Source organism: Tenrec ecaudatus, chromosome 14 (assembly GCF_050624435.1).
Source record: "Tenrec ecaudatus isolate mTenEca1 chromosome 14, mTenEca1.hap1, whole genome shotgun sequence".
Lineage (NCBI taxonomy): Eukaryota > Metazoa > Chordata > Mammalia > Afrosoricida > Tenrecidae > Tenrec > Tenrec ecaudatus.
Window position 1 is genome coordinate 66,439,007 of NC_134543.1, and position 26,870 is coordinate 66,465,876.

General features: G+C 39.6%; 1 protein-coding gene and 1 non-coding gene across 3 annotated transcripts; one reads left to right on the top strand and one right to left on the bottom strand.

The window, feature by feature from the left end:
- Positions 1–591: 591 nt before the first annotated feature.
- On the bottom strand, positions 592–26,621 carry GEMIN2 (gem nuclear organelle associated protein 2). Of its 2 annotated transcripts, XM_075532167.1 has the most exons (10): positions 26,437–26,621; positions 25,992–26,076; positions 21,145–21,234; positions 20,829–20,888; positions 18,232–18,345; positions 12,816–12,860; positions 9,724–9,792; positions 6,499–6,609; positions 3,296–3,354; positions 597–2,643 (listed from the first exon to the last, which is right to left on the bottom strand). In XM_075532167.1, exons 1-10 carry the CDS (start codon positions 26,571–26,573, stop codon positions 2,604–2,606), a joined length of 810 nt encoding a protein of 269 aa, XP_075388282.1. In that variant the 5' UTR covers positions 26,574–26,621; the 3' UTR covers positions 597–2,603. The 2 variants fall into 2 exon arrangements, with proteins under 2 accessions (XP_075388283.1, XP_075388282.1); XM_075532168.1 differs by lacking the exon at positions 12,816–12,860 and having other exon boundaries at positions 592–2,643.
- Positions 17,935–18,071, top strand: LOC142427133 (small nucleolar RNA SNORA9). Its single transcript, XR_012779951.1, has one exon. It is a non-coding gene; the product is annotated as a small nucleolar RNA SNORA9 (small nucleolar RNA).
- Positions 26,622–26,870: the final 249 nt, after the last annotated feature.

Sequence of the window (26,870 nt, forward strand, 5' to 3'; positions counted from 1 at the left end):
AACCAGAAACAGAATCCAGGGCGGATGATCCCTTCAGGACCAGTGGGGTGAGTGGCGATACTGGGAGCGGAGAGGGAGGGTGGGTTGGAAAGGGAGAACCGATTACAAGGATCTACATGGGACCTCCCTGGGAGACGGACAACAGAAAAGTGGGTGAAGGGAGACGCCGGATAGGGCAAGATAAGACAAAATAATGGAGGGAGGGGAGGGGAAAAAAATGAGCTGATGCCAGGGGCTTAAGTGGAGAGCAAATTGAGAATGATGAGGGCAATGAATGTACAAATGTGCTTTACACAATTGATGTACATATGGATTGTGATAAGAGTTGTATGAGCCCCTAATAAAACGGTTAAAAAATACAGTCTTGGCATGGACACAGATTAACAATCTTTCGGAACACTTGTAAACATTTTTTGTCTTTCTAAAAATGCTTCTGATTAAGATGGAAGGTTCCTACCATCATGTAATCTTAAAAGTGATTGACTATAATCAATTTTAATTTAATTCAGTCTAGTCTTTAAAAATAATCTTTTTAAACTAGTTTTAAAACAAGACAACTTTAATTGTGAAAGTTTTGATAAACTTTATAAGGCTATACTGATAGTCTGCATAAATCATTACACCACTGGTTTATAATCTCTTATTTCTTTCAATACTTCTGAAAAATATCAGGAGTATATTTATCAGGAGTATTAATACCAGGTTGAGTCATTATTAAACTGTGTTTTCATCCAGCTTTCTACTGAATGGAAGTGTTCTCTAGAATTTTATTCTTCTGTGTGTGTGTGAACACTGCAAAATAAATACTCCGCCACTATCATGGAAGAAATGTAAATTAAAACAATTATTGACATTACATTTTTATTAAATCCACCCCTGCCCACAATAGTGGGGGCTTCAAAAAGTTAATGGAAAAATATTTAAAAGGTAATACAATTTTTTCTTAGAAGCCCCCTCAAATGGGAACATCACCAGCAGAAAATGTGGTTCTTTAACATAGCTAGCTAGCTGTTTGGACTGGGTATTTAAATCCTTTGTGGCAGACACTACTGGCTGCCTATCCAATGTCCACTTTCCCCTTTACCTCACAGAATCCTACTTTTGTCAGGATTGGCCATGTGCCTGGCTAAAATATGTTTTTCATCTTTATCATTAGGGCTAGTCATGGTCATAATTCTGGCAAATGAGATATGAATTGTGGATGTTTGTAAAACTTTGCTCCACTGATGTAGGCAATAAAATGGTGTATCTTTTTTTCTCCTCCCTGTAATGTAGAATTGTAAGGCAAGAGATAAAGCAACCATCTTATGGTCAGAACGATAAAATCTCTACAGTAGGATATAGTCTGACATATTTCAGGCATTAGGGAGCTGCTGCATTGGCCCTGAGCTACTTAAAGCATATTTTTCTTAAACATGTATAAAACTTAATATGTTAACTACAGTTTGGCCCAAGCTTTCAAATGCAGTCTCAACTGATTGGCTCTTAAAATTTGCAATTGTACTCTTGGAAACTTCTGATCAAATTCTGAAAAAGAACAAAGTGGCATACCGCAGGATATTTATAGTAGCATTTTTTATGTTAGATTAATAGGAAAAAACAAATTAGATATTCAATGGTGGCACATTTACATAAATTACAATTTAAAAAACTAATAGGTTCCCTTTTACTATTGAGTTTAATGAAGACCTAACAAATACCAAGTTCCAAATACAAAATTACTTTGACAATTAGAGCTTAAGCAAGCAACTGGTTACCTGATTTAGTTCATATTAACCTTTTTTTCTTCACCTTCTATTTGAGATACAGGAAAGGTTTATACCTTCATTTTATTACTTTTGGAGCTAGAGATGATCGTGTTAGAAACTAGGGCCAATTGATAAACATAGCCTGCTGAGGATTTGGGGGTAAGGTTCTGTTTTTAAAAGAAAAAGATCAAATTTGAATATACATGGCTATTTGAATTAAAGTAAAAAACATTTTAACCTAGTTAAAAAAAACAATTAAAAAAACAAACTGTAATGGGAACAAAGATTCACTAGACTAGAAAATTCAAAATAGTTGACCTAAAATGGTAACAATACTGAAAACGCTTTAAGAAAAACTGAATTTAAAAATTAAAAGTATATTTAAAGGAAAAAATATGGGCAATTTTGTTGATTTTAGACTACAAACTCTTGCCATTTAATCTAGATTATTTTAATCCTAGTACTAAGGATATTTATCAATTAACTTTGTTTTGTTCAAAAGTCAAGAATAAGTAGCCCAAATATTTTCAATAAAATTTAATATGTACAAGGACTTACTGTAAAACTTCATGATACAGTTGCTATACAGGCTGCTTCAGCAATAAATGGCACTCAATTTGTTTCAAAAGCGTGTGACTGCTAAGAACTGTTCATACAGGTAATCACCGGTGGTGCGATTTTTCAAGATGTTTCACACATTCAAAACAGTACAACTCAGTTTCCGAGTAGCCACTGCTGTTGCGGAGGTTCAGGGCCCTGCGTGTAGAACTGATGTGAAGCAGTCGCACTTCCATCAGCACGGGGCGTCCGCAGCATCCGGCACAGCTATCTTTCTTCTCTGCGAGATCAGCAGCATCAAGATGGCTCATCTGCTAAATCCCGTTGGTCAAAATACCTATCAAACAAAGAATGTTATGTATGCATGACGATAGTAAATTGTAGTGCAGATGATTGCTCTGCCCTGGACTAGTTTGAGACTGCAGGAGTTACTAAACTCTTGCTATGATATTCTCATCATCTGTAAATTGATAATACCCCTTGTGAGGATCCAATGAGTCCCTATTAGGAAGCACTAAGAACGGCGTGTGAATAATCACCACCAGTCTTGTTACTGTAGAGGAAGAAACTAGAGGTCAGTACGTGCATGTGGGAATGGGGAAAGGAGCAGGACTTTATCTTCCCAATATTGAAGTCTATCATAAAGCTATGGAAAAGCATGGGATAAAAACACTAATCAATAGAGCAAAACGTCCAGTACTGAAAGAACTTTCTTTAGGGCAAACTGTTGAGGGTCTCAGTTTTAAAACTGCATTCCCTTTGAGCATATCTAATTAACTCTTAGAAACAGAGATGTTTGTATATGGATCTTTATTACAGTATTATTTGCCAAGAAAAATGAGGAAAAATCGGATGGACTAAATATGATACAGCCACCATTGGTTTCTTAAACACCATTTTCCTCAACTATAAGAAGGAAACAAAAGAAGCCATTCCCCACCGACAGGACTAGTAGAAAACAATAGGCCGAAAAAATGAGTTAACTATACCTGCTAACCAAGCAGATTAATAAATTCAAAGCTGGAACTCGCTCATCATCTTTATTGTCCTAAAAAAAATTAATTAAAAAAATTGAAAGGTATTTCCCCCTCCTAATATTCATGAAAAACATTTCCTTTTAAGACACAAAAGAATGGTTAATTTTTTTTATCATTTGTTAGAATCTCTCTATCTTTTAAAACATTAAGGGCTCATGCAACTCTTATCACAATCCATACATATACATACATCAATTGTATAAAGCACATCCATACATTCTTTGCCCTAATCATTTTCAAAGCATTTGCTCTCCACTTAAGCCCTTTGCATCAGGTCCTCTTTTTTTTCTCCCTCCATCCCCGCTCTCCCTTCCCTCATGAGCCCTTGATAATTTATAGATTGTTATTTTGTCATATCTTGCCCTATCCGGAGTCTCCCTCCCCCCCCCGCTTCTCTGCCGTCCATCTCCCAGGGAGGAGGTCACATGTGGATCCTTGTAATCAGTTCCCCCTTTCCAACCCACCTACCCTCCACTCTCCCAGCATCCCCCCTCACATCCCTGGTCCTGAAGGTATCGTCCACCCTGGATTCCCTGTGCCTCCAGCTCCCATATGCACCAGTGTACAACCTCTGCCCTATCCAGTCCTGCAAGGTAGAATTCGGATCATGGTAGTTGGGGGGAGGAAGCATCCAGGATCTGGGGGAAAGCTGTATTCTTCATTGGTACTACATCGCACCCTGACTGACCCATCTCCTCTCCTAAACCCCTCTATGAGGGGATCTCCAGTGGCCAACAAATGGGCCTTGGGTCTCCACAGTATGGTGATTTTATGATACTAATCATCACAAGGAAATAAACAAGTATCACTGCCATCAAGTCAATTCTGGCTCATTGTTACCCAATAGGACTGAGTAGAACAGACACCGGTGGATTTCTGAGGCTGTCTTTGAAGGAGCAGAAAACTTACTTTCTCCCTAGGAGCAGCTGGCAGATTCAAACTGTAAATGATCTTAACAGTCAAGCAGTCTGATGCGTAACACACTGTGCTACTTGGGCTTCTTTCACATGGACATAAATAAATAAAAACTCACAGCCATCTAGTTGATTGCAACTCATAACAGCCCTAGAAGGCAGGGTAGAACTGCCCCTGTGGCTTTCAGAGATTGTTACTCTTTATGGAAGTAAAGTCTTGACTTTCTCCCTCGGAGTGCCTGGTGGTTTCAAACTACCGACCTTTGTGTTGGTAGTCTAAAGTGTAACAACTATGCCACCAGGGATGCCACCACATGGAAACAGAAACCCTCCAAACAGAAGAAAGTACAGAGCTAATAACCTCTACAGAAACTTCTCAGCTCATCCTTTAAAGAAAGATTCTTAACAGAGAAAAGAATCAAGAACTAGGTGCTCCAAAATGGAAAACTTAACATTTTCCCCCTGGTTCCTATTAATGGAGCAACCAAATGTTCTCCACGAACAATAATGAAAAAGATCAAATTAAAAAAATATTTTCAGACACTTAAAATTGAGCAGGAGGTAAATTCTGGCTTCCAGCCGTCAGGCATACCAAATATATTCTAGAACTGAGTTCTCAATTTTGACGCAGGTAGGTTCTGAACTGCATGTCTTAGAAAGATTGAATATTTGCCAAAGTAAGGGGACCTATGGAAGGCAGTCTTAAAGAGCAATAAAATTATTGTTATACATTTTATGGAATAGCCACAATGTCCTATTGATCTTAATCATATATACATTAACTCAAACTTGAAATTACTTCTATGTTTTTAGTACGTTCAATCATTCTACATGCTAAGCATTACAGGGAACAAAACGGTAAAACCAAAAACCCAACAAAACCCCCAAACAAAAACTTGTCATCGAGTCAATTCTGATTCATAGTAACATTACAGGGAAGAACAGATCTGCTCCTGTGGTTTTTGGGCCTCGATGGGAGAAAAGGCCTCATCTTCCATGGGGCAGCTGGGGGTCCAGCTGCTGACTCTGCTTGCTGTTAGCATCTGGCGCATAACCAACTATGTCACTGAGACTCGGGCAAAACGTATTATCTACCGAAAGCACAGAAGACACAATCTCTACATACGAGCTTCAATGAAAGGGAAAATGTGTTCAGTGCCATATAAAGGACACAAATATATTGGGAAAATAGGAGGTTTTTCCTAGTTAGGATTAGGGAAGAATTATACCAAATGGTAGAATAAGCCAGAATAATTCAAACTTGGAAAAGTAAATGATATTTTGATGTAGGGTTAGAGTTGAAAAAGGAACAACAGAAACACTTCTGCAGAAGGGCTTCAGTTTAGGAACAGAGTATGGGGAATAGATAAGGAGGGGAATGTATATTTTGCTTGAAGTATTGGCTATTTGAAAGCTCATTTGGACCTTCAAAATTTAATGGAAATATTTTAGTCAATGGAGAACAACTATGCATTTGGGAAGAAAGAGAAATGAGGGAAAGAAAAAGTCCGAGCTCAAAAAACAAAAAAAACAACAAGCGCAGCTTATTTGGACAACAAATTAATTGAGACTGTTATGCTGTAAGGACATATTGGAGAAAGGGTCTGAGATTGCAATCATTGTGCCAGATTGCTAGATGATTTTTCCAGCTTCTTGTTTTATTTTATTATTTAGAAACTAATTTTTAGCTAGGCATATTGTTCCTAGCTTAAAGTATACATTTCCCATAGTCCTTCATGGCCATGTGAGTAAATTCTGGCCAATGAACTATATAGGCAGATTGCTTGTGGAGTCTGGGGAAGTAGTTTAAAGGTATGACGTTCATCTTTCCAAACACTCATGATGAGACACCGGGACTGAAGTGCCAGCAGCCATCGTGCATCGTGAGCTAGCTTTGAGACCGCATGCAGCAGGACTCCCAGCCTGAGTCACTGCCACTTAAATCTACATGCCCTTCAGACTTCACTGGAGAAGACAATTTGTCTCTTTATAGATTTAAGGTCTGCTTCTGTAAAGATTTACAGCCCCAGAAACCCCAAAGAGCAACTATTCTGTCTTACAGGGTTTTATGAGTCAAAATCGACTCAACAGCAGTGGGATTTGGTAATGTGGCCAAATTTAACCCAAATGAGGAAAAATATTTCCTGCTTTCATATATCCTTGAACTCTCCCTCCCTCATCCCTTTTTAATTACCAGATAAATCTCTAGGTGCTTTCAATTTGAAACAAAGTGCAACTTACCACTAAAAGCCTAACTTCTGAGCACCTTCTTGCAAGCTGCCGGATCAGCGAGTGCGCCTCCGGTAGTAACGGCTTCTCAAGACAAGCCAGTAGAGCATAGAGCCACCTTCCCTAAGGAGTAAAAGAGCAGTACGCAGGCACACTGAATAAACGGATTTTTAATGGTTAATGTTGCTGGTTACTTGTTGTGAATAAAATCACAGAACATTTAACTGTATTATGCTTTGATAGAGATACATAACAATGAGTCATCTGTGTAGTCAAGGTCTATCCTTTGGTCTTGTAACTAGGGCACGCGATACTTCAAAATATTCCATAAAATGCAAGTATTAACTCCCAATTAATAATAAATGAAAATAAATAAATACCAAAGTGCAAGAAACAAAAAACAAAACAAACAAAAACCTCATGTATTTATTAATGTAGTAAGCAGAGATGAACTCTTAACTCCTAGACAGAAAAGTACATTAAAATATATATACCGGTAAAGCGTTGCAAAAATGTTTTTCTTAATCCTCTAAAGACATATAATTTTGGGAGGTACATGGCTGAATGAATTTGCCCACTCTTCTCTCGTTTAAACAGTTTTCTCTTTAATTACAATGTAGAAAAACTGAATACAAATAGCAAAAGGAAACAAACCTATAATCCCACCACTCAGATAAATTTGCTAACATTTTCTTATGCACATTATTTTCAATAAAATTTCTCTAGTATGAAACTATTTTGTAGCCCTCTTTTAAGTGTACAAATCATGCGACAAGCATGTTCTCATGTTGTTAACTGAGATTTACAGGAGACTGTTCTGAACTGTTCTCAACATTGCACTATAGACGGCTCATTCTTTCCCGTCACTGCTGGCTTGTTCCTTTTCCTCCTAAACTGGGAGACTCTCATGGTAGTTCTATCTTCCAAACCTAGCCTACCCCTGGAACGTGACAGGAAGATATAATTCACAAATTTATAGAATGAATGCACAAACATAATTTTTAAATGAAAGGATGTTAACTGTGGATAGACCAGAATTTACTTAACCAAGATCCTATTGTTGAACACCTAAGATTTCACTATCAGACACCAAAATAAGATATTAAATTTTAACTTCAATATCTAGATTCCAATAAGTAGCCTTAAATATGAACAAAGGCATGCATTCAAGGTAAAGTTAAAATACCAATCTATGGAGAAGATACTGTTTTATTAGTACTGAAAATAATATACGTTACATTCATTTTGAAGTGCAATTTGACAATCATCAAAAATTGTGAAACAATGTTAGGTAGAACTATAGGGAACCTACATTTGCTGAGATACATTTTAAAATGTATTTCTTTGGCTGATAAACATTTTTGACCTACAAACATGACAATTTCATAGGGTTTAATTTATAGTGGAATGTGGGTTATGTGTTGGCCTAACCAAAAAGCATGCACTTTGAACCACCAGCCACTCAGTGGGAAAAAGATGAGGCTTTCTACTCTGGTAAAAAGATGTACAGCCTTGGAAATCCACACGGGCAGTTTTACTCTGTGCTACAGGGTGCGGTGATTGCCATCTACTCAAGGGCAGAGAGTTTGGGTTTACTGAGAAATAAGCCGGTTCATTTCTTCTGGAGAGCAATTTGGCAAAATGTAAAAGTTTAATAAAGCTTTAATCTAATAATTCTAATCTAGTAATAGCCTACCTTTTGACGATTGTGATAGTGTTGCAACAAATATTGGTGTACATGTGGCAACATACACAACCATTTTGGGCATACCTATTTTGTGAATACACTAAGCCAAGTCACATGGGAGTTCTCCATTTAATTTTTTTTAATCCAAAAATATTGAGAAAAAATTTTAAAAAGTGAGAATATGTGTAACCTAGTCAAGATAGCACAACTTAAGGAAGGTCAATAATGACAGCATCAAAAGTAAACTAAGATATATTAAGACAGTAGAAATTATGTGAATTATAATGTGAGCTAAATAAAATAAAACATATGTATTTAATATAGTTATGTAAAAGCATGGATAAAATCAGAAACAGCGATTTAAAAGGTAAGAATGTCTCCTCTGTAGAAAGTAAATAGTCTATGAAGCTCAAAACCAAATTCACTGCCTCTAGTCACTTCTGACTCACAGTGACCCCACTGGTCAGGGTAGACCTGCCCCTGTGGGTTTCCAAGGAGTCACAGGTGGTTTTAAATTACAGATATAGTAGATTCGAAATAATAAAAGTAAAATTTAAAATAAAAACCTAGTGGTAAAAGGATATGGTCATTACATGCCTGGGCAAATGTGTGTAAGTAACTTGGCTGAATAGTAGTTGGGGAAATTAAGCGTTCTCAGGTACCTATAAACTTATGCAGGGAAAAGAGGAAATCTTTGTTTAATGGCCAGCAGTTAATACATAGAAAGTGTTCAATAAGCGTTTGTTAAATAAATACACAGTACTCAAAGAGTCTTGAAATGGAGTTTCAGGATCTCAGACACAAACTTTTGGAAATATCCTCATATCTTTTAATTCAGACAATAAAATCTATTTCAACAGATGATAAAATTCCTTAAAATAAAAGAGAATAAAGCTGGCAATTCACTTATATAATATCCATCAAATTAACTCAATTTTGAAAGCTAAAAATATGCTGTACATGTAAAGCGATAAAGTCAATTGGCCGTATAGCCACAGTTGTTAAAAAGGGTATATTGTTTGGGGTTGAGTCGCAGTAATTAGCTGTATGACCTTGAGCAAGTTAATCAATCTCTCAGTGCTTAGGTTTACTGTTAAACTGAAACAAGAATCAAGGGTGGTGGCAGATTCAAACAGTTATGACACACAAAGTCCTAGAGTGGGTTAAGCTTACCTAGTGCCTGGTACGATTATTGTGATTTCTAATACCCTTATATGAACTAGACTGGAAAACACGTTTTAAAATGAATTTAAAATCCTACTCACAAAGGAAAAAACAAACAAACAAGAATAACCAAATTCAAACTGGGATTTGCAGACTGGTTGCTAATCTGTAACCTACTTGTCACAGATGACTTATGTATCAGTATCAAAGTCAACGCTAGCTCAGTTGACATTTTTCATTCGAAACAAGATCAACGAAAGAGTGTCAGTGCAAACAAGCATAATTATGAACACACACACAGTTGTATATGCACATAGCAAAGTTATCTTGGAATGTAAGGATAATTTTGCCTGCATCACGAAAATAAAAAAAAGAATAAATACTACCAATTCTGGAGTAAAGTCTCTTTCTCCAAACCAATTACTCAGGTATTCTAAGACACTAGTAACAGTTGCCTAAAACGGGGAAAAAGGAGAACTATTTTAGTTATGAAACATTAACAAGTTCAACATGAGCTTCATTAAGTTTAGTTAGAATGCAATCTCATATTTAAAAGGCCCACCCCAAACCCTCTTACTTTAGACATCGAGGTTAAAATGTGGCTCTAATTACTGTTTTGATGGATGATCTAATGGGAAGGGATTTTCAGACAAATAGTTCCATATACTTCAACAATCAACAAACATCTTAGTTACAGTAAGAGTTTAATTTACAAGAGTAAATAAAGCTACTTGAAAGTCTATGAGCTTTTAAGAAAATGTCTTTGCATAAATATTTCCAAATTACAATTCAAGTGTAAATCTAAAGATAAACTTAGCTATACATAGATGTGCTTTAAAACTGCAGAGATGATATTTACCAAACTTATTAAAAATATTTTCTGGTTTACTCAAATACCAAAGGCAAACCCGCTGCTGCCAGTGAATTTTGACTCACGGTGACCGCACATGTGCGGAGCGGAACCGAAACGCAGAGGTTTTTCAAGGCTGTGACCTCATGGGATAGTTTTCCAGTACCCCTGGGTGGGTTGGAAGTGCTAACCTTTCTGGTTAGTAGTCAAGTACTTAACCATTTGTGCCACCCAAGGAATCTTATTCAAATAAAGGTGGATTTTTATAAAAAGCACACTGATAAAAGAGCTTAATATGGCTGTTTTTACATCTTTTTTTTCTCTGGCACCTAGGATTGTCTTTTTTTAGGTAGTTTATTTTAATTGGGAGTTCAAACATATATCATATCATTCCACAGTTCCAGCACATCAAGCAGAAATGTCCACTTGCTGCCACCGTCAGTTTGCAAACATTCTTTTTCTTCCCGGGCTCCTTGATATCGGCTCCCTTTACACCGCCCCCACCCTCCCATCCCAAACCCTTATTCTGCTCTCTGTCCCTTTATGTTCATCGATCCTGAGGTTCATATAGTGATTACATCCTGAGGCATATGACCAAGTAAGTGAAACTGACAACCAATATAATTTTCAGCACAGTATGTTTTAAAGGGGCACCGGTTGCTGAGTGGTAGACTGTTTGCTTCCAGAACAGGGAGCCTATGATTCACTTCCAGACATCTCCACATATTTGTCAATGTGTGGCCTGTCGGTGGCTATGATGCCTAACAGGTTTCAGCAGGGCTTCTAGAACAAAGTGGACAAGAATGACCTGGAGAGTTCCTGAAAAGCAGCCAATAAAAACCTACAGGCGAAAAAAACCCAAAAGACCCCTACGGACTTCAGTGGTCCAATTCCCAACTGCTCACAGGGATGGGATGGCATAGGACAAGCCTGTTCTTAGTTCTGAAGTGGACAGGGTCACTACAATTTGGAGGTTGACTCCATAAGGCACCAATAAGGCACTTAAAAAAAAAGAAACTGAAATTTCTTCTAGGAATACCTGGCTATGTAAAGGAAAATTTGTTGTTTTTTTTTTCCTTTCTGAAAATGTATAATAAAGAATCCCCACTCCTACAAGACAGAGAATCAAAGTTCAAATGTGACGAGAAATCACGTGTTTCATTCTTAATGGCCTGCATAAAACACTGTCATCAAGTTTCAATCTGACTCACATTGACCTTACAGGGCAAAGCAGAAACACTCCTGTGGGTTTTGGAGATTCTCTCTTTCTCTTTTAAAGAAATCATTTATTGGAGGTTCTTAAAACAATCCATACATCAATTATATCAAGCATATTTGCACATATGTTGCTATCATCATTTTCTAAACATTTACTTTCTATTTGAGCCCTTGGTATCAGCTCATTTTTCCCTCCTTCCCCACCCTCGTGACTCCTTGATCACCCCTGTCTCTTCACCCAAGTTTCTGTTGCTCGTCCCCCTGGTTATGTGTTAATCATTGTGACTGGTTCCCCCGTCCTTCCCCTCCTGGGATCACTACTCCCATTTCTGTTCTTGAGGGGTTGATCTGACCTAGATTCAGTGTGTCAAGAGTTCTTATCTGTACCAGATGTGCTCTCGTCTAGCCAGGAGTGGGGTCATGATAGTGGGGGTGGGTGGGTGGGTGAGGAAGCCTTAAAGAACCAGAGGAAAGTCGTATGTTTCCTCAGTGCTACTCTGTGCCCTGGTTGACTCATCCCTTGCTTGTGCCCCTTCTGTGAGGGGATGTCCTATCCTCTACAGATGGGTTTTGGGACTCTGCTCCAACCCCCCTCGTTTTCAACAATGTTTTCTGTTTGTTTTGGGTCTTCTGATGCCTGTTACCTGATCCCATCAACACCTTGAGATTTTAACTCCTGATAAGAGTAGAAAACCTCATCTTTCTTCCTTGGAGTAGCTCTGAAAACTAAACTCACTGCCATTGAGTCAAACTTTGTGGGTTTGTTTCTGAGACTAACTGTTTACGGGAGTAGAAAGCCCTGTCGTTCTGCAGAGATGCTGGTGGCTTTAAACCATGAGGCCCGTAGCCCAACGTGTAAGCACTGCCCTGCTGAGCTGTTGATACGCAGCCCATCACACACCCACTGTGCTATCAGCGCTCCCTGCATGGGTTGTAGAAGGCATTTACAACGAGAAATGGCAATCTAGTCTTAATATAGACATATATTTTTAATCATTTTATTGGGGGCTCGTACAACCCTTATCACAATCCACACATCCATCCATTGTCTAACCTTCATATCTAATTCAAACTCCAGAATCTAAAACTTATCATTAAAATGAATAAAGCTGAATAATTTAGCACTGTGATAAAGATCATAACCTTTGCAGTTGGTGACCATATACTTGAAACACAGTGCTACCAATAAGTTGCTGAAAAATCACCTGTTAAGCTACTTAACCACTACTTTTGTTTCCTCATCTATAAAAAGTGAACAATAACACAGCGTCCCATATAGTTGTAGAAAGCATTAAGAGAATCATAAACAGGCTTAATATAGGTGTTTTCATACTATACGCATTCAGTACTTTCACTCAGAATACACATACATTACAAATAAAACAACATATATCATTAGACAGATTTTACCTGATTCATTCTGCTAACAATACTCAGCAAGGGAGGAAAGCCAATCTGAAAGATTGAAATTATATTTTTTTGAAATTATATTATTACAAGTATATTATTAATACTGAAATTAAATATTATAAGCAGAATTTTATTTTTTCAAAAGTGAAGGGGGAGAAGGGAAAAATAACAAAGATGTGGGTGAAGGGAGACAACAGACAGTGTGAGATACGAAATAATAATAACAATATATAATTGATCAAGGACTCCTAAGGGTGGGGGAGGGAGGAGAAAAAAGAGCTTATACCAAGGGCTCAAGTAGAAAATGTTTTGGAAATGATGATGGCAACATATGTACAAATATGCTTGACACAATTGATGTATGGACTAATATAAGAGCTCTAAGAGCCCCCAATAAAATGACTAAACAAACAAAAAAAAACCCATAAAAAAAGAGAAACATAAAAACCCCACCAAAACCAGAAATACCTGTCCACTACACACACAAAAGAACACCACTCCTCCCCTCCCAATGATCATGACCCCAATTCTACCTTGCGGACCTGGCTAGACCAGAGAATGTACAGCGGTGCAGCACGGATCTGGAAACACGGGGAATCTAGGACGGACGAACCCCTCAGCACCAGCGGTGGGAGTGGCGCCAGGAGGGAAGGGGGTGTAGAAAGGGAGAACCGAACTTGGAGATCTATGTGTGACCTCCTCTCTGGGACATGGGCAATGGGAAGGTGGGTGAGGGGAGATGCCGAGGAGTGTAAGATAAGATAAAATAATTATTTATAAACTATCAAGGGAGCAGGGGGAAAGGGGAAGTGAAGGGGAGGGAAAAAAAAAAGGAAACCGAGCTGATTCCAGGAACCCAAGTGGAAGGTGAATTTTGAGAATGACGAGTGCAACGAATGTACAAGGGTGCTTTGCTCAATTGATGTATATATGGATTATGGTAAGAGTTGTATGAGTCCCAAAAAAAGATTTATTAAATTTTTTTTTAATTTTGAAAAAAGAAAAAAGAACACTCCTTCATTGTTCACTATAACATCCCAGGAGCTATTATGTTGGTATTGCCCAAGAAAATATTGAAATAAAATCTGAATATGTAAACTTTAATATAAAGAACAATTTTTGTAACTAAAATGTTAAAATAAAAAATGATACTATTTGAAAAGTTAACTTCCTTTTAAAATAATCATTAAAATTATAACTAACACTGATAATATGAACTGGCAGTGAATAATTTAATAAGGCTCATCTAAGCATAGTCTTTGAAATTCCCATCAAACAACTGGGCGAACCAAGCAGCTTGGGTCTATTTCCTCTTTTGATGACCGGTCTGGGTAAGAGTAAGAGGACAACGTTGATAGGATGTTATGGAGATTGTTAACAGGGTTAACTGATCGCAAAAACTTGGAATTGTAACATAAGGATTGGTCAATTTTGCATTCCAGCTGAGTATGAAAAAAGCCATCACAGATTTGGGAAGGGGATAACATGAAGAAAGAAGAGCCTGGAGGGGGGCACATCTTTTGCACCCCAAGATCCCTGTGCACTGAACCTCCCCCTAACCAAGGGATAGAAAGCTATGACACCAGAGAACCAGTTAGGGCAGCAGCAAAACCATGAAGCAGAGAATGAAACAAGGAGGTGAACTCTTGGCTGACAAAGTGTAAGAAGCTATGGAGTGGGACGTCCTCAGGAATTTTTTTTTTTAATTTTAACAATTTATTAGGGGCTCATACAATTCTTATCACAGTTCATACATATACATACATCAATTGGATAAAACACATCTGTACAGTCTTTGCCCTAATCATTTTTTTTCTCCTCTTTTCTTTTTTTACATTTTATTAGGGACTCAAACAACTCTTATCACCATCCATACATATACATACATCAATTGTATAAAGCACATCCATACATTCCCTGCCCCAATCATTCTCAAGGCATTTGCTCTCCACTTAAGCCCCTTGCATCAGGTCCTCTTTTTTTTCCCCCTCCCTCCCTCCCTTTTCCCCCCTCCCTCATGTGCCCTTGGTAATTTATACATCGTTATTTTGTCATATCTTGCCCTATCCGGAGTCTTCCTTCCCCCCTTCTCTGCTGTCCCTCTCCCAGGGAAGAGGTCACATGTGGATCCTTGTAATCAGTTCCCCCTTTCCAACCCACTCACCCTCCACTCTCCCAGCATCGTCCCTCACACCCTTGGTCCTGAAGGTATCATCCACCCTGGATTCCCTGTACCTACAGCCCTCATATGTACCAGTGTACAGCCTCTGTCCTATCCAGGCCTGCAAGGTAGAATTCGGATCATGGTAGTTGGGGGGAGGAAGCATTCAGGATCTGGGGGAAAGCTGTGTTCTTCATCGGTACTACCTCGCACCCTAATTAACCCATCTCCTCTCCTAAACGCCTCTATGAGGGGATCTCCATTGGCCGACACTTGGGCCTTGGGTCTCCACTCTGCACTTCCCCCGTCCTCAGGAATTTAACTGAGGATACCTGGTTTGCTGACCCACAGAACAACGGCTGACCACCTTCAGGTTGAGGCTGTGGCAGAGTGGCACACCTGGGGGCATTTATGAACAGTGCTACAAGAGCTTTGTAACATTTGCTAAGCAAGGTAGTAGTCAAGGGGCCACATGGCCTAGAAAGTAGCTCTGCGGGAAGAACTGTATCCCAAGCATTGCTGATCCTGAATTGTAACCTTTTAACTCCTCTAAAACTAAACTCACTGCCATCCAGCTGGTTCTGATTCATTGTGACTGACCCTGTGGGGCAGGGCAGTACTGCCTGTGGGTTTTGGAGGCTGTAACTCTGAGAGTAGAAAACTTCATTTTTCTCCCATGGAGTGGCTAGTGGTTTCAAACTGTTAACCTCATGTGTAGTAGACCAATGTACGATGCACTACATTATCCGGACTCCTTATGTTCCCTAATAAATCTCATAATTGTTGAGTATTTGTGTATGTTCAAAATCGGTAAAGAAGGCTGGAGGGTGGAGGTATGTTTGACCTCACCCACATAGAAAAAAACCTTGGGCTGATGTGGAATTAGATTCTCCTTCCCACTTGAGAAGGGGCCCAGGTCAGGTACTGTCTTCACTCCTTTTCTTTATTATTATTATTTTTTAATCATTTTAGGGAGGGTTCGTACAGCTCTTATTACAATCCATGCATCCATGGTGTGTCAAGCACATTTGTACACATGTTGTCATTCTTTTTCAAAACATTTGCTTTCTATTTGAGGCCTTGGTATCAGCTCATTTTTTTCCCTCTACCTCCACCCTCACGAACCCTTGTTAAATTATAAATTATTATTTTCATATCTTATACCATCCAGTCTCTCTTCACCCATGCTTCTGTTGTTCACCACCTGGGTGGTGGTGGTGGGTTATACGTCGATCAGTCCCCTTTTCTCCCCTAACCTTCCCCCTGCCCTCAAGGTATTGCTACTCCCATTATTGTTTCTGAGGGGTTTATCTGTCCTGCATTCTGTGGGTGGAGAGCTCTTCTCTGTACCAGTGTACATGCTCTAGTCTAGCCAAATTTGTAAGGCAGAACTGGGGCCATGATAATGGGGTGTCCACTCCATTTCTTACAGTGGTATACATCATTTAAAAATCTCCAACTAAAGCTAGTACTTTCATGAATTAAGGATACTTGAATTAGACTAAGCCTAATCTGATTAAAGAAAGAAACAAAAAGCACAATTTGAAGTTTGATGTTGGAAGTACTGATTATAAACCACCACTTAGTGAGAATCTTGAGTCCAGGCATTAAACTGCCGTGCCCTTAAAATGGTTTGCTCGTGGAATATTTTACTTGCATGCATTCTGTGATAAGATAAATATATTTTATTCTGTTAGATTAAGAATATTATTGAAATGTAGCTTACTTGAAGGATATTATTCAATAAGGCAAAAGAGTAGTTCAGAAAACAATACCAACTTAGCCCCTATATCTGAATCTTGCCAACAGGATGTATCAAACTTTGCCAACAGTGCTTGAAAAACAGCAGCTCTGTGCTGGTCAAGTAACATTTCTATTACAGTGATGCTGGGAATCTCCTATAAAACCCTTTGTGTTTCCTTTCTGTGAAACACCTATTTATATCCGCTGTCTGGTTGTCTATCAGGTTCTTGATAATGTAATGATTTTGGGAGCTCTTTACATTATTGAGATGTTGGTTTTAAATGGATCAAACGTGGTACATTGTCAAAGTCACGGCTGACTCACAGCAACTCTCCAAGGAAGTGTAGAACTGCCCCTGTGAGTTCTGAAACGTTAACTCTACAAGAGTAGAAAGCCCCATATTTCTCCCTCAGAGTGCCTGCTGGTTTCAAAGTGCTGACCTTGCAGAGAATCGTGCCAAAGTATAACCATTACACCACTAGGCAGCAAACAAAAACCCTTGAGGGCTAGAGCAGACCATAACACAGGGAATAACAGTAGTACAGATGTATGTCGTAAGTTCCCTAGGAGTATCTGGAGACTTGGGGTAGGTGAATTCTGAAGGGTAAGAATGGCTGGCCCTATATGATTACAATGAACCCATATGATATTTAAATGTATCTTCAACCTTTAATTTCTAGAATAAGCAATCATCATGCATTTTTCTTTGATTTGATCTAAAATGGCTTCATGTTTCCTTTGTTACTCATAAGTCATTGTTTGAACCAAGCCTAATCATTACAAAAAATTATATTTAACGCTTCTTGATATGATTAATTATTGAATTATATGATGTGGATAAAGTGCTAATAAAAACTGTTAAAATTTTTTTGCATTTAAAGAGAACATTTATTAGGTCTTAAATGGGGCAGGAACACGCCAAGTACAGAGACTTATATCCGGATGAGGGAGACCATTTATTAGCCTGAGGTCAGGGCTAGTCATTTTGAAAAACATTTTGAATGTTATCTAACTTGCAAGTGAACCTAAAGTAAGTCCCAGGAAATGATTTCAAAACCTGGACAATCAGTTTTTAAGTTCAAGAGTCAATAAACTAAGCCAGCGGTTGGCAACCATTCTGTGTAAAGAGCCAGGCAGCAAATATCTGAAGCTTTGTGGGCCTCACAGCCTTACTCACACATTCTCTGTATTTTCGGTTTTGACAATTCTTTCAAAGTGTAAAACTCCTCCAGCGTGCCTGGGTTTGGAGTAACCCTGTGCATTCCTTTAGTGCTTGCAAGAGCAGCTTTGAAGTGGTTTGAGGCCTTGCTCTACAATATCTACAGAGCAAGGTTATAGAAATTCAGACATTCAGGAAAAGGGAGGGGGGGGGGAAAGAAAGTGTAAAACTCCTCTGACATTATAGGTTGCATAAAACAGACTGGTTCTGGTACAAGCCAGTTTGCTGACATCATCTACTACATGATACACCGAAATAGAACCCTTTCTGTTTATTATGCAGGTATCACCTACCTGTATATAATCGATTCCTGGATTTTCATTTGTAGCTGCTCCGACAGTCCCTTCAGCAAATAATCTTTCACCCAGACAGAATTTTTTCCAGCCTTCTTCATCCTCAGATTTTGGCTGAAAGTTAAGAAAAAAAAAATCACTGTATTTATTTTGATACTGCACAGTTAAGAAAGAGAATTTACACGCCTCCATCGTCCCACTAATTCAATACACAGGTATATTGCCTAAGAAGTCACACTCTCTAGTTTTGTGTCAGTTTGGATGATGTATTAATAGATGCTGACAAATTAGGGAAAGATCAAAAAACCAAACCAAACCCACTGTCTTCTGGCTGATTCCGACTGATAGTGAGCCTGTAGGACAGGGTAGAACTGCTTCTGTGACATTCTAACTTTTTAAGGGAGGAGATGCCCCACTGTTCTCCTGTGGAGCGCCTGGTGATTTTCAACTGCTGACTTTATGGTTAGTAGCTCAATCCATAGGCACTATGCCATCAGGGCTTCATGAGGAAACATGGCTGTCATTACATTTCCAAGTGTAATATGAGACCGCTAGAAGGTTAAAAACTAATGCACTGGGGCCATGAGTCCACCTTTTCCTCATTATTTTATTAGGCAGAGACTATTTCTGCTTCATTTAGCTCTGTAGCCTGACACTGAATATAAGCCCAAACCCACTGCTGTTGATTCTGACTAGGGCTGCCCCACGGGCTTCCAGAGCTGTAAATCTTTACAGAGGCAGACTGGCAACACCTTTCTCTAGTAGAGTGGCTAGTAGGTTTGAACTCTCCACCAATCTCTCAGTGTTCTAATCACTGCATCATCAGGCCTTCTATTATTTAACATAGAAAGTGCTTAATAAATACCTGGAAAATAAATCCGTCAAATTTTTTTCTTTACATAACTGCCATCAGAGGGTGCTTTAAACATTTTGTCCATGTTTAATATTGTCATGTTTTACATTTGCCACGATGAACATGATAAACATCCCACTGCCAACTTCCATTCCACAACTAATACATTGTGTTAGGTCTTTCTTTGTTATTTAAAAAAATTATACAAATTTGTGGGCTATAGAAATTTTATTATTGATTCGTCTTCTTCTGAGCAAATAGGCATATACGCTGAAGTCCTTAGACCAAATGAGAAAAAAGGAAGAACCCTAGCTGCTCACCCACCCATGCACCCCCACCTATGCATGCCTAATGGGATGCAGAGCAAGAGCATTGGTTTAGAAGCAGAAATACTTGGTTCTGCATCTCAGCTACAACTCTTACAAGTTACGTGAGTTTGAGCAAGTAGCATAAAGTTACTTCTCTTCATATTTTCCTTGAGTAGACCTGCAACCAGCCAAATCCGGAACTGTTCCACTTTTACGAACAGCTGATTGTCTTAGGAAGATTGGGCAGTTTATCCCAATGGGTCACCAAGTAACAACTTTAGGAAGCACTGCCAAAAGGAAGCGTCTGAAATCTACGAGCCTCCTCAAACTGTGTGTGAAATTTTAAGCATAGGTGCATTTTTCTCCTAGAGGATAAGTAGCTTTCAATAGATTTTCACATGGTGTATGTGAACCCCTAAAAGGTTAAACACTCTTCTAGAACAAGGTGCCCACTTTTTCTCCAATTCGGAACTCCCTGAAGTAGTCTAGATCTACGTGCTCAAAAACCAAACCAAACTCACGGTCACCGACTCAATGCAAGTTCATAGGGACCCTTCAGGACAGGGTAGAACTGCCCCTGTGAGTCTCCAAGACTGTTTATAGAACTAGAAAGCCACGCCTCTCTCCCTCAGAGTCCCTAGTGGTTTTGAATTGCAGACCTTAAGGACTGGAGCCTAATTCCTAACCACTCTGCCGCCAGGCTTCTGAATGCCATGTTTACTTACTAAACAGCTTAAAATTATACCTAAGCTGATATGATGTGGGGACATCAGAGTCCGGCACATACTCTCCCGACCTCGCTAAGACCCCACTAGTACCAGCAACACACACAATAACCGTAAGCATGTGGGTTTGCTTCACGGTATCGTTCTTTCACTAAGAAAAAACAAGACTCTTTCATTACACTCTTTGTAAATATTATTAAAATTTATGTATTTCTTACTAAGTAAATGTCTAAAAGAAGCGAATAATAATAATTTAATTGAACGTCTCCCAAGATGATTTGGTTTCAAAAAATCATAAACATAACTCAGTTACTGATTCTGTCTGGGCCTCTCAGGTTTCTAAAATAAAAAAGGTGTTCCGGAGTACAGCAAATGGTTACAGAGCTCACCTGTTCATTTGAAAGGATGGAGGTTGGAGGCCACTCAGAAGCACTTATCAGAAGGTCTTTGAAACACCTGGTATTTCTGAAAAGTCAGCCATTAGAAATCTATGGCGCATAGTTCTACTCTGACATGTACAGGGGTCGTGATGGGTCACTATCAACAATGGCACCTGGATTTGTTTAATACCATTATGATTATTAATGGTATATGAAAGCAAATGAGGATAATACAGACCACGCAAGCGAATCTTTAAACATTAGAAGCGTAAATACGGACTATTTCCAATAGGTATACCCTGTACAACTTAGCATGAGAAAACGTACATACCATGGTCACGTTACTATCCAATTGTTGTGACTTCCAGTGACCCCTGTGCTTGTTCACACTCTGCAGAAACAAGAACACCGGTCAGTGACCCTAAGAGAATAACAAAAGCAGGTCTCTGCAGAAATTCCAGTCATCCTACAGCTTGGAAGACATGCTTCAAGCTGTGCTGTTTTCAAGGATTAGTGATAATTGAGTAACAAATTCACATTCTTATATGTATTCCTGTTTCAGAATCATGAATCTTATTTTTCCATCTAGTCTCAGAACAGAGATAAGACAGAGGGAAGAGTTTAACTTGGAAATGAACTCCACTTACCTGACGAACAGTGGAGAACTGTGCGACTTGTTGCTGCTGCCACTGAACTGTTGGGGAAAAACCTTCAGGAGCAGGCTGGCATCCTGAAAGCTAGAGAGCAGTTCAGAAAGATTATATACTAGAATCTCCACATCTGCAAAGTAAATATTATACATGAGAACAAACATTATAAATACAAAACTATTGGCATTTTATTTTACTATATAGGTCTAAATTGAAGCCACTAGAAAGTGACCTTCACTGTATGTATGGATTGTGATGAGTTGTAGGAGTCCCTAATAAAACGATTAAAAAAATAATAAAACAACAAAGAAAGTGATCTTCAAATGGTCACTCTAATAATCATCTAGAATATAGTTTAAGCAATCTACTTAAAAAAAAAAAAGAGATCTACTTCTATTGGGTCTTCTCCCCACCTCCCACAGACTGCCTGGACAATCTTTCCCCACCGTTTGGATATTTCATGTTTTAGGTGAAGCTTTACGCAGTTGCATTCGCAGTTAGCAATTGCCGCGTAAACTGTTGTGTGGCATTACTGAGAAGGCGTGCAATGTGCCAGCACCCTCATGATTTCCACTGTGTGCTTCTAGCCTCCCTGCCCTTTCTTGCCTTAGTTTTGCTTTGGGGCAAATGCTGACATTTGGGTCTGGTATCCTTGGTAAAGGAAGCACATTGCTCATAGGTCATATTGTTTACTTGATAACCCAATCTTTCATCTGGCTGAAAAGAGGCCTCTGGAAGTGGCTTTAGTTGCATTTTAGGAAGGTATCTTAGGATGATAGTCTCAGGGGTTCTTCTAGAGCAGCGGTTCTCAACCTGTGGGTCGTGACTCCTGGTGGAGGGGCAACGACCCTTTTACAAGGGCCACCTGATTCATAACAGTAGTAAAATGACAGCTATGAAGTAGCAACAAAAATAATTTTTTGGGGGGTCACCATAACATGAAGAGTTGTGGCATTAGGAAGCTTGAGGACCACTGTCTTTATCAGTCCAGTAAGTCTCGTTATTAAAACCTGAGTTTTGTTCTCCATTTCCTTTCCTTCTATCTAAGAGCTCTGTGTGTCTCTGATCAAGATAGTTCATCGTGGTAGATGGGCACCACCTAAATGTTCTGGCCTTAGGCTACAAGAGGCCCTGGTTTGTATAGTCAGAGGTCCTCAAACTTTTTAAACAGGGGGCCAGGTCACTGTCCCTCAGACTCGCTGGAAGGCCGGACTATAGTTTAAAAAAAACAAAACAACTATGAACAAATTCCTATGCACAGTGCACGTATCTTACTTAGAAGTAAAAAAACACGGGGCAAAACCCCCCGGCAGGCCGGAGAAATGTCCGTGGCAGGCCGCAGTTGAGGACGCCTGGTCAATAGTCATGAGGGCTAGTTCATTCTTCGACTCTTAGATTTCCTTCATTTTCTTTTGCTTCCGGTTGAGAAGAAATGAAAGGCTCTACCGCAGAGGGTTTGCTCATCGGCTTTGGAGACCCCTGTGTGGCGATGTTTTAGGAGGTTTCTATAACTGAGTAAACTGAATCTAAATGACAGGCGCCATGAAGCCATAACCTAGTTTTAGCCTTCTTTTATAACAAAACACTCTGAACTAAAGAGGTTATTCTCCAAATAAGGTTATTATATGCACAATATATTCAAATAACTTGACACCTAACTTTACTGGGAAACTTTCCATTTTCTAACACAATACATTCTCAATAGATCACATGTTAAAATAAAACCTTATGTGGTTGTTTTTTTAAAAAAAACAAGTACATAAAACATCTTCCAACAGCTAAAAACTTTTGAAAAGGCATTCTATAAATATTATAAGATTGGAATTTATAAATTTCTTGATTGTATTAGAATTACTTAGTTATAAAAGAAAAAACTATTTGCAAAATGTAAAAAGTACGGCTCACAGCAACGTGATACACTCCAACTGTCTACGATCGAAAACAAGGCCAACACCAAATGCTGGTTAGGGCATGGACCCACAGCAGCTCTTTGCCGGTAGAAACGCAAAATGGTATTGGAAGCCATACTCGAAGACGAGCTGACAGTTTCCTTTATTTATTAATGTTTTTTTTATCTAATTTAACAGTTCTTTTAAAAAATCATTTTGGGGGGCTCTTACAACATTTCATGCATCAGTTGTATCAAGCATATTTGTACATGTTGCCATCATCCTATTTGAGCCATTGATATTAGCTCCGTCTTCCCCCCTTCCCTCCTTGTGATCTTAACAAATTATAAATCATTATTGTTTTCATATCTTAAACCAACCGCTGTCTCCCTTCATCCACATTTCTGGCTGCTCATCCCCACAGGGTGTGTGTGTGTGTTTATGCGTCAATCATTTATTTCGATCAGTTTATCCTTCCTCCACCTTCCCCCCACCTTCCTGGTATTGCTACTCCCATTTTTTTTTCTTGAGGGGTTTATCTGACCTGGGCTCCGTGAGCTTTTATCTGTACCAGTGTCTAGCCGGAACTGAGAGGCAGGACTGGGGCAGTTTAAAGCTAAGCATGTTTACTCTACGATCAAATAATTGTGCTCTGAAATGTATACATTCACACAAAACACTGCACAGGACTATCACAGAGCTTTATTCAAAACAACCAAATATTGTAAGTAACCAAGGTGTTTCTCAGTAAGTGAGTAAAAAACTGTGGTACATTCATACAATGGAGTATTATGCAGTGGCAAGTGATCAAGTTCTGAAAAAACATTAAGACAACTTAACTGCATTGCTAGGTTAAAAAACAACATGTCATCGGGCTGAAACAATATGATATTCTGGAAAAGACAAAACTATACAGTCAAAAGTTTACAGGTTGGCAGGAGGTCAGGGAAGTGGGGTGGGATGAATCAGTGAAGCACAAGGCATTCTAGGGAGAGTGAACTACTCCTACTATGGGGAACACATGGCCTTATGCATTTATCAAAACCCATAGAATCATAAAGGACAAAGAATAAACCCTAACGTAAACTATGGATTTTATTTAATGGTTGAGGTAGTTAGTTTATTATGCCAACCTGGCTGATAAACACATGTGGGGTTAATTGAAGGGCAGAGGGATAAACTGCTCATTGAGCCTGGTCTTTCTAGTTTCTTGCTTTCTGATGGTCAGATCAGGGTGTAGCTGCCTTAGCAGTTCCCTGCTTCAGCTTGCAAAGCTGACTTCCTGCAAGACATCTCCAAGGATAAGTCAAGTGGACCTACACTGATGCTGCCCTGGGTGCTGGAGCACCTGTGTGGAGACCCCTGCCATTACACATTCACTGATTTCGGCTTTCCTCCTGCAGTCGGCATCATTGTATGTGTTTAGTGGGATGGAGGAGGACTTTGTGGATTGGTGTCAGGCATATTGGCCAATGTCGGACTTGTGGGCTTGGGCAGCACTGGGTTGGGATGTTTTCTTGATGTGCACTTAACCTTTATATAAAACTCTCTCTTACACATGAGTTTCTGTGGATTTGTTTCTCTAGAGTGCGCAGACTAATACAATGGTACTGCGTCAATACTTGCTCAACAACTGTAATATATGTAGCATACTAATGTTAGTACCAGGAGAAACTTTGGGGGAGAGGGTGTCAGAGGTATATGAGAACACTGGACTCTATAAAATTTTCCTGTAAATCTTAAAATTGCTCTGATAAATAAAATGCATTACAATCTTTAGATTAACATTGAAAAGGTAAGAGGGGCCCCTCTCCCTTGACCTTAGGTTCGATATCACCTCCGCGGAGACCGCCTGTGACTACTACCCCATTTAAAGTAGTTATTTATTATGGTCATTTTGTTTACATTCTTCACAGGCATAGTCACTGGATGTTCAATTTAACTCAGTCTTCCTCTTATGAATGTATCCTCTGTAACAGTAAGGGTCTGTCTTCCTTTGTTATATTCCCAGTGTTGGATATGGCCTACATGTTTACCAAATAATGCCTGGATATATAAAAACAAATTGCCACATTGCACAAATGACTAGAAAAAAGTTTAAGATATTTGGGTTTCTGTTCTTTCCTTTTTTGGGGTGTGTGGGTGTGTGGGATGGTATCTGTTCTTAAGGAGCAGGAGAAAGTTGTGATATTCTTAAAGACTCCAGTCTTGGAAACCACATGGTTTCTAAGTTCTATACCATTGAGTCAGACTTGGAATGGATTCGATAGCAATGGGTTTTATTCATATGGAAGCTCCTGGATGGGGTAAGATCAGTAAAGCAGGAGAGGTTGGCAATTTTAACCCATCTATATATAGGTGCCTCAGAAGAAAGGCTTGAAGCACAGCTCTACTGTGAAACACAACAGATTGTCAGGAGCTGGAATCAACTGCAAGGCAACTGTTTCTCTTTGGTATTCAGGAAACCAGACTGGAACATGCAACTCACACCAGCACCAGAGAAGTAGACTGTCATGAATATGAGTTAATACCACTTAAAGGAAGATTCAACTGGAAAAAGGCTTTTCTTACAAACAAAGTGAATACACTTTACAGAAATGTGCAGCTAAATGTCACATGGCAAACTTTCGCTGTATGTGTGTGTATAATTCCTCCTCAATAAAGTAAAAAGAAAAGTCTACAGGGGAGCACAAATAATGCACTTGACCACGCCTTTTGGACTGGATTACATCCCTAGAACAAGACCGACAAGTCTCCACAAATGTCAAGGTTTCTAAAAGTCTTTTTGAAAGTGGTAAACGTCATTGCCTTCAGGGAACAAATACAGCCAAATATCCAACTTCGTACGGAAGTAGTCAAATCTTACCTACACGGTAACTGATTCTGTCATAAATCATACCTTGGCCTTACAATGGAAGGGGGTGGGGTGGATGTTCAAAGATCAATAAAACTCACAGAAACATTCACAGTTTGCCTCCTTTTCAACTTCTTTGGGTCAATCTGTGCTACCACAACATCTGGACACTGGGCTGCTTCGAGTCTACAAATAAATAATAAATTCAAGAAATGGAATTTATAATACATTCAAGAATTACTATCAGGCTTTGTTCATGTGTATTAAGACAAGCACTCTATTTCTGGAGGCCATTATGAAACCAGAAGACAAGTTCAGAACTGCAAACTGTGGACCGTAATAATTTGTTTCTGAATTCAAAACAAGGACAGCCAGGTGTAGATGGCCGGTAATCCGGGGGCCTCGATCAGGCCGGAGCTCCCGAGGTGGGGAGGGAGAACACGGGCCGGTTTTCTCACCCGCTGGGTGAAGCCGGGGAGACACCTTAAGCTGTGCCCAGATGCAGGGCGGACAACCAGCCCACCCGCACGGGGTCAGATCACTCACTGGACGCGCCTCAGGTACTCCTGGGGCGTTTTCGGGGGCACGGAAGGATCAAAACCTTCGGTCACGTCGCAGGGCTCCACGGGCAAAAGGCGGGGCATCAGCTCTTCAACCACAGCCTCCATGGGTACCCACGCCATGTCTTCAAGGCCAGCCGAGGCCACCCCCTGCGCCTGCGCCTGCGCCCGCGCCCGGGCCAAGCCACCGCGCAGGCGCACGAGCCGTCGCTTTTGGCGCGAAGCCTCAAGAGGGCTAGGCTCAGGACGCGCCTCTGCGCATGTGCAAGCCTGGCGCTTGCGCGTTGATGAAAAGCTTGGCTGCTCTCTGCGCCGGTTCTACAAGCTGAATTTCTTGCAGGGGCGTTTCTGGATCTTACGTTTTTCTTTTTCTTTTAAGGATTGGGTTATTACTACCCTGTCTACATTCTTAGTAGTGAG

Coding starts and splice junctions, on each gene's coding strand:
- GEMIN2 (XM_075532167.1), bottom strand. CDS start 26,573: ATGGCGTGGGTACCCATGGAGGCTGTGGTTGAAGAGCTGATGCCCCGC. Junction 26,077..26,436: donor GAGTACCTGAGGCGCGTCCA/GTGAGTGATCTG, acceptor ATTTATTTGTAG/ACTCGAAGCAGCCCAGTGTC. Junction 6,610..9,723: donor GAGACTTTACTCCAGAATTG/GTAGTATTTATT, acceptor TTTACTCCTTAG/GGAAGGTGGCTCTATGCTCT.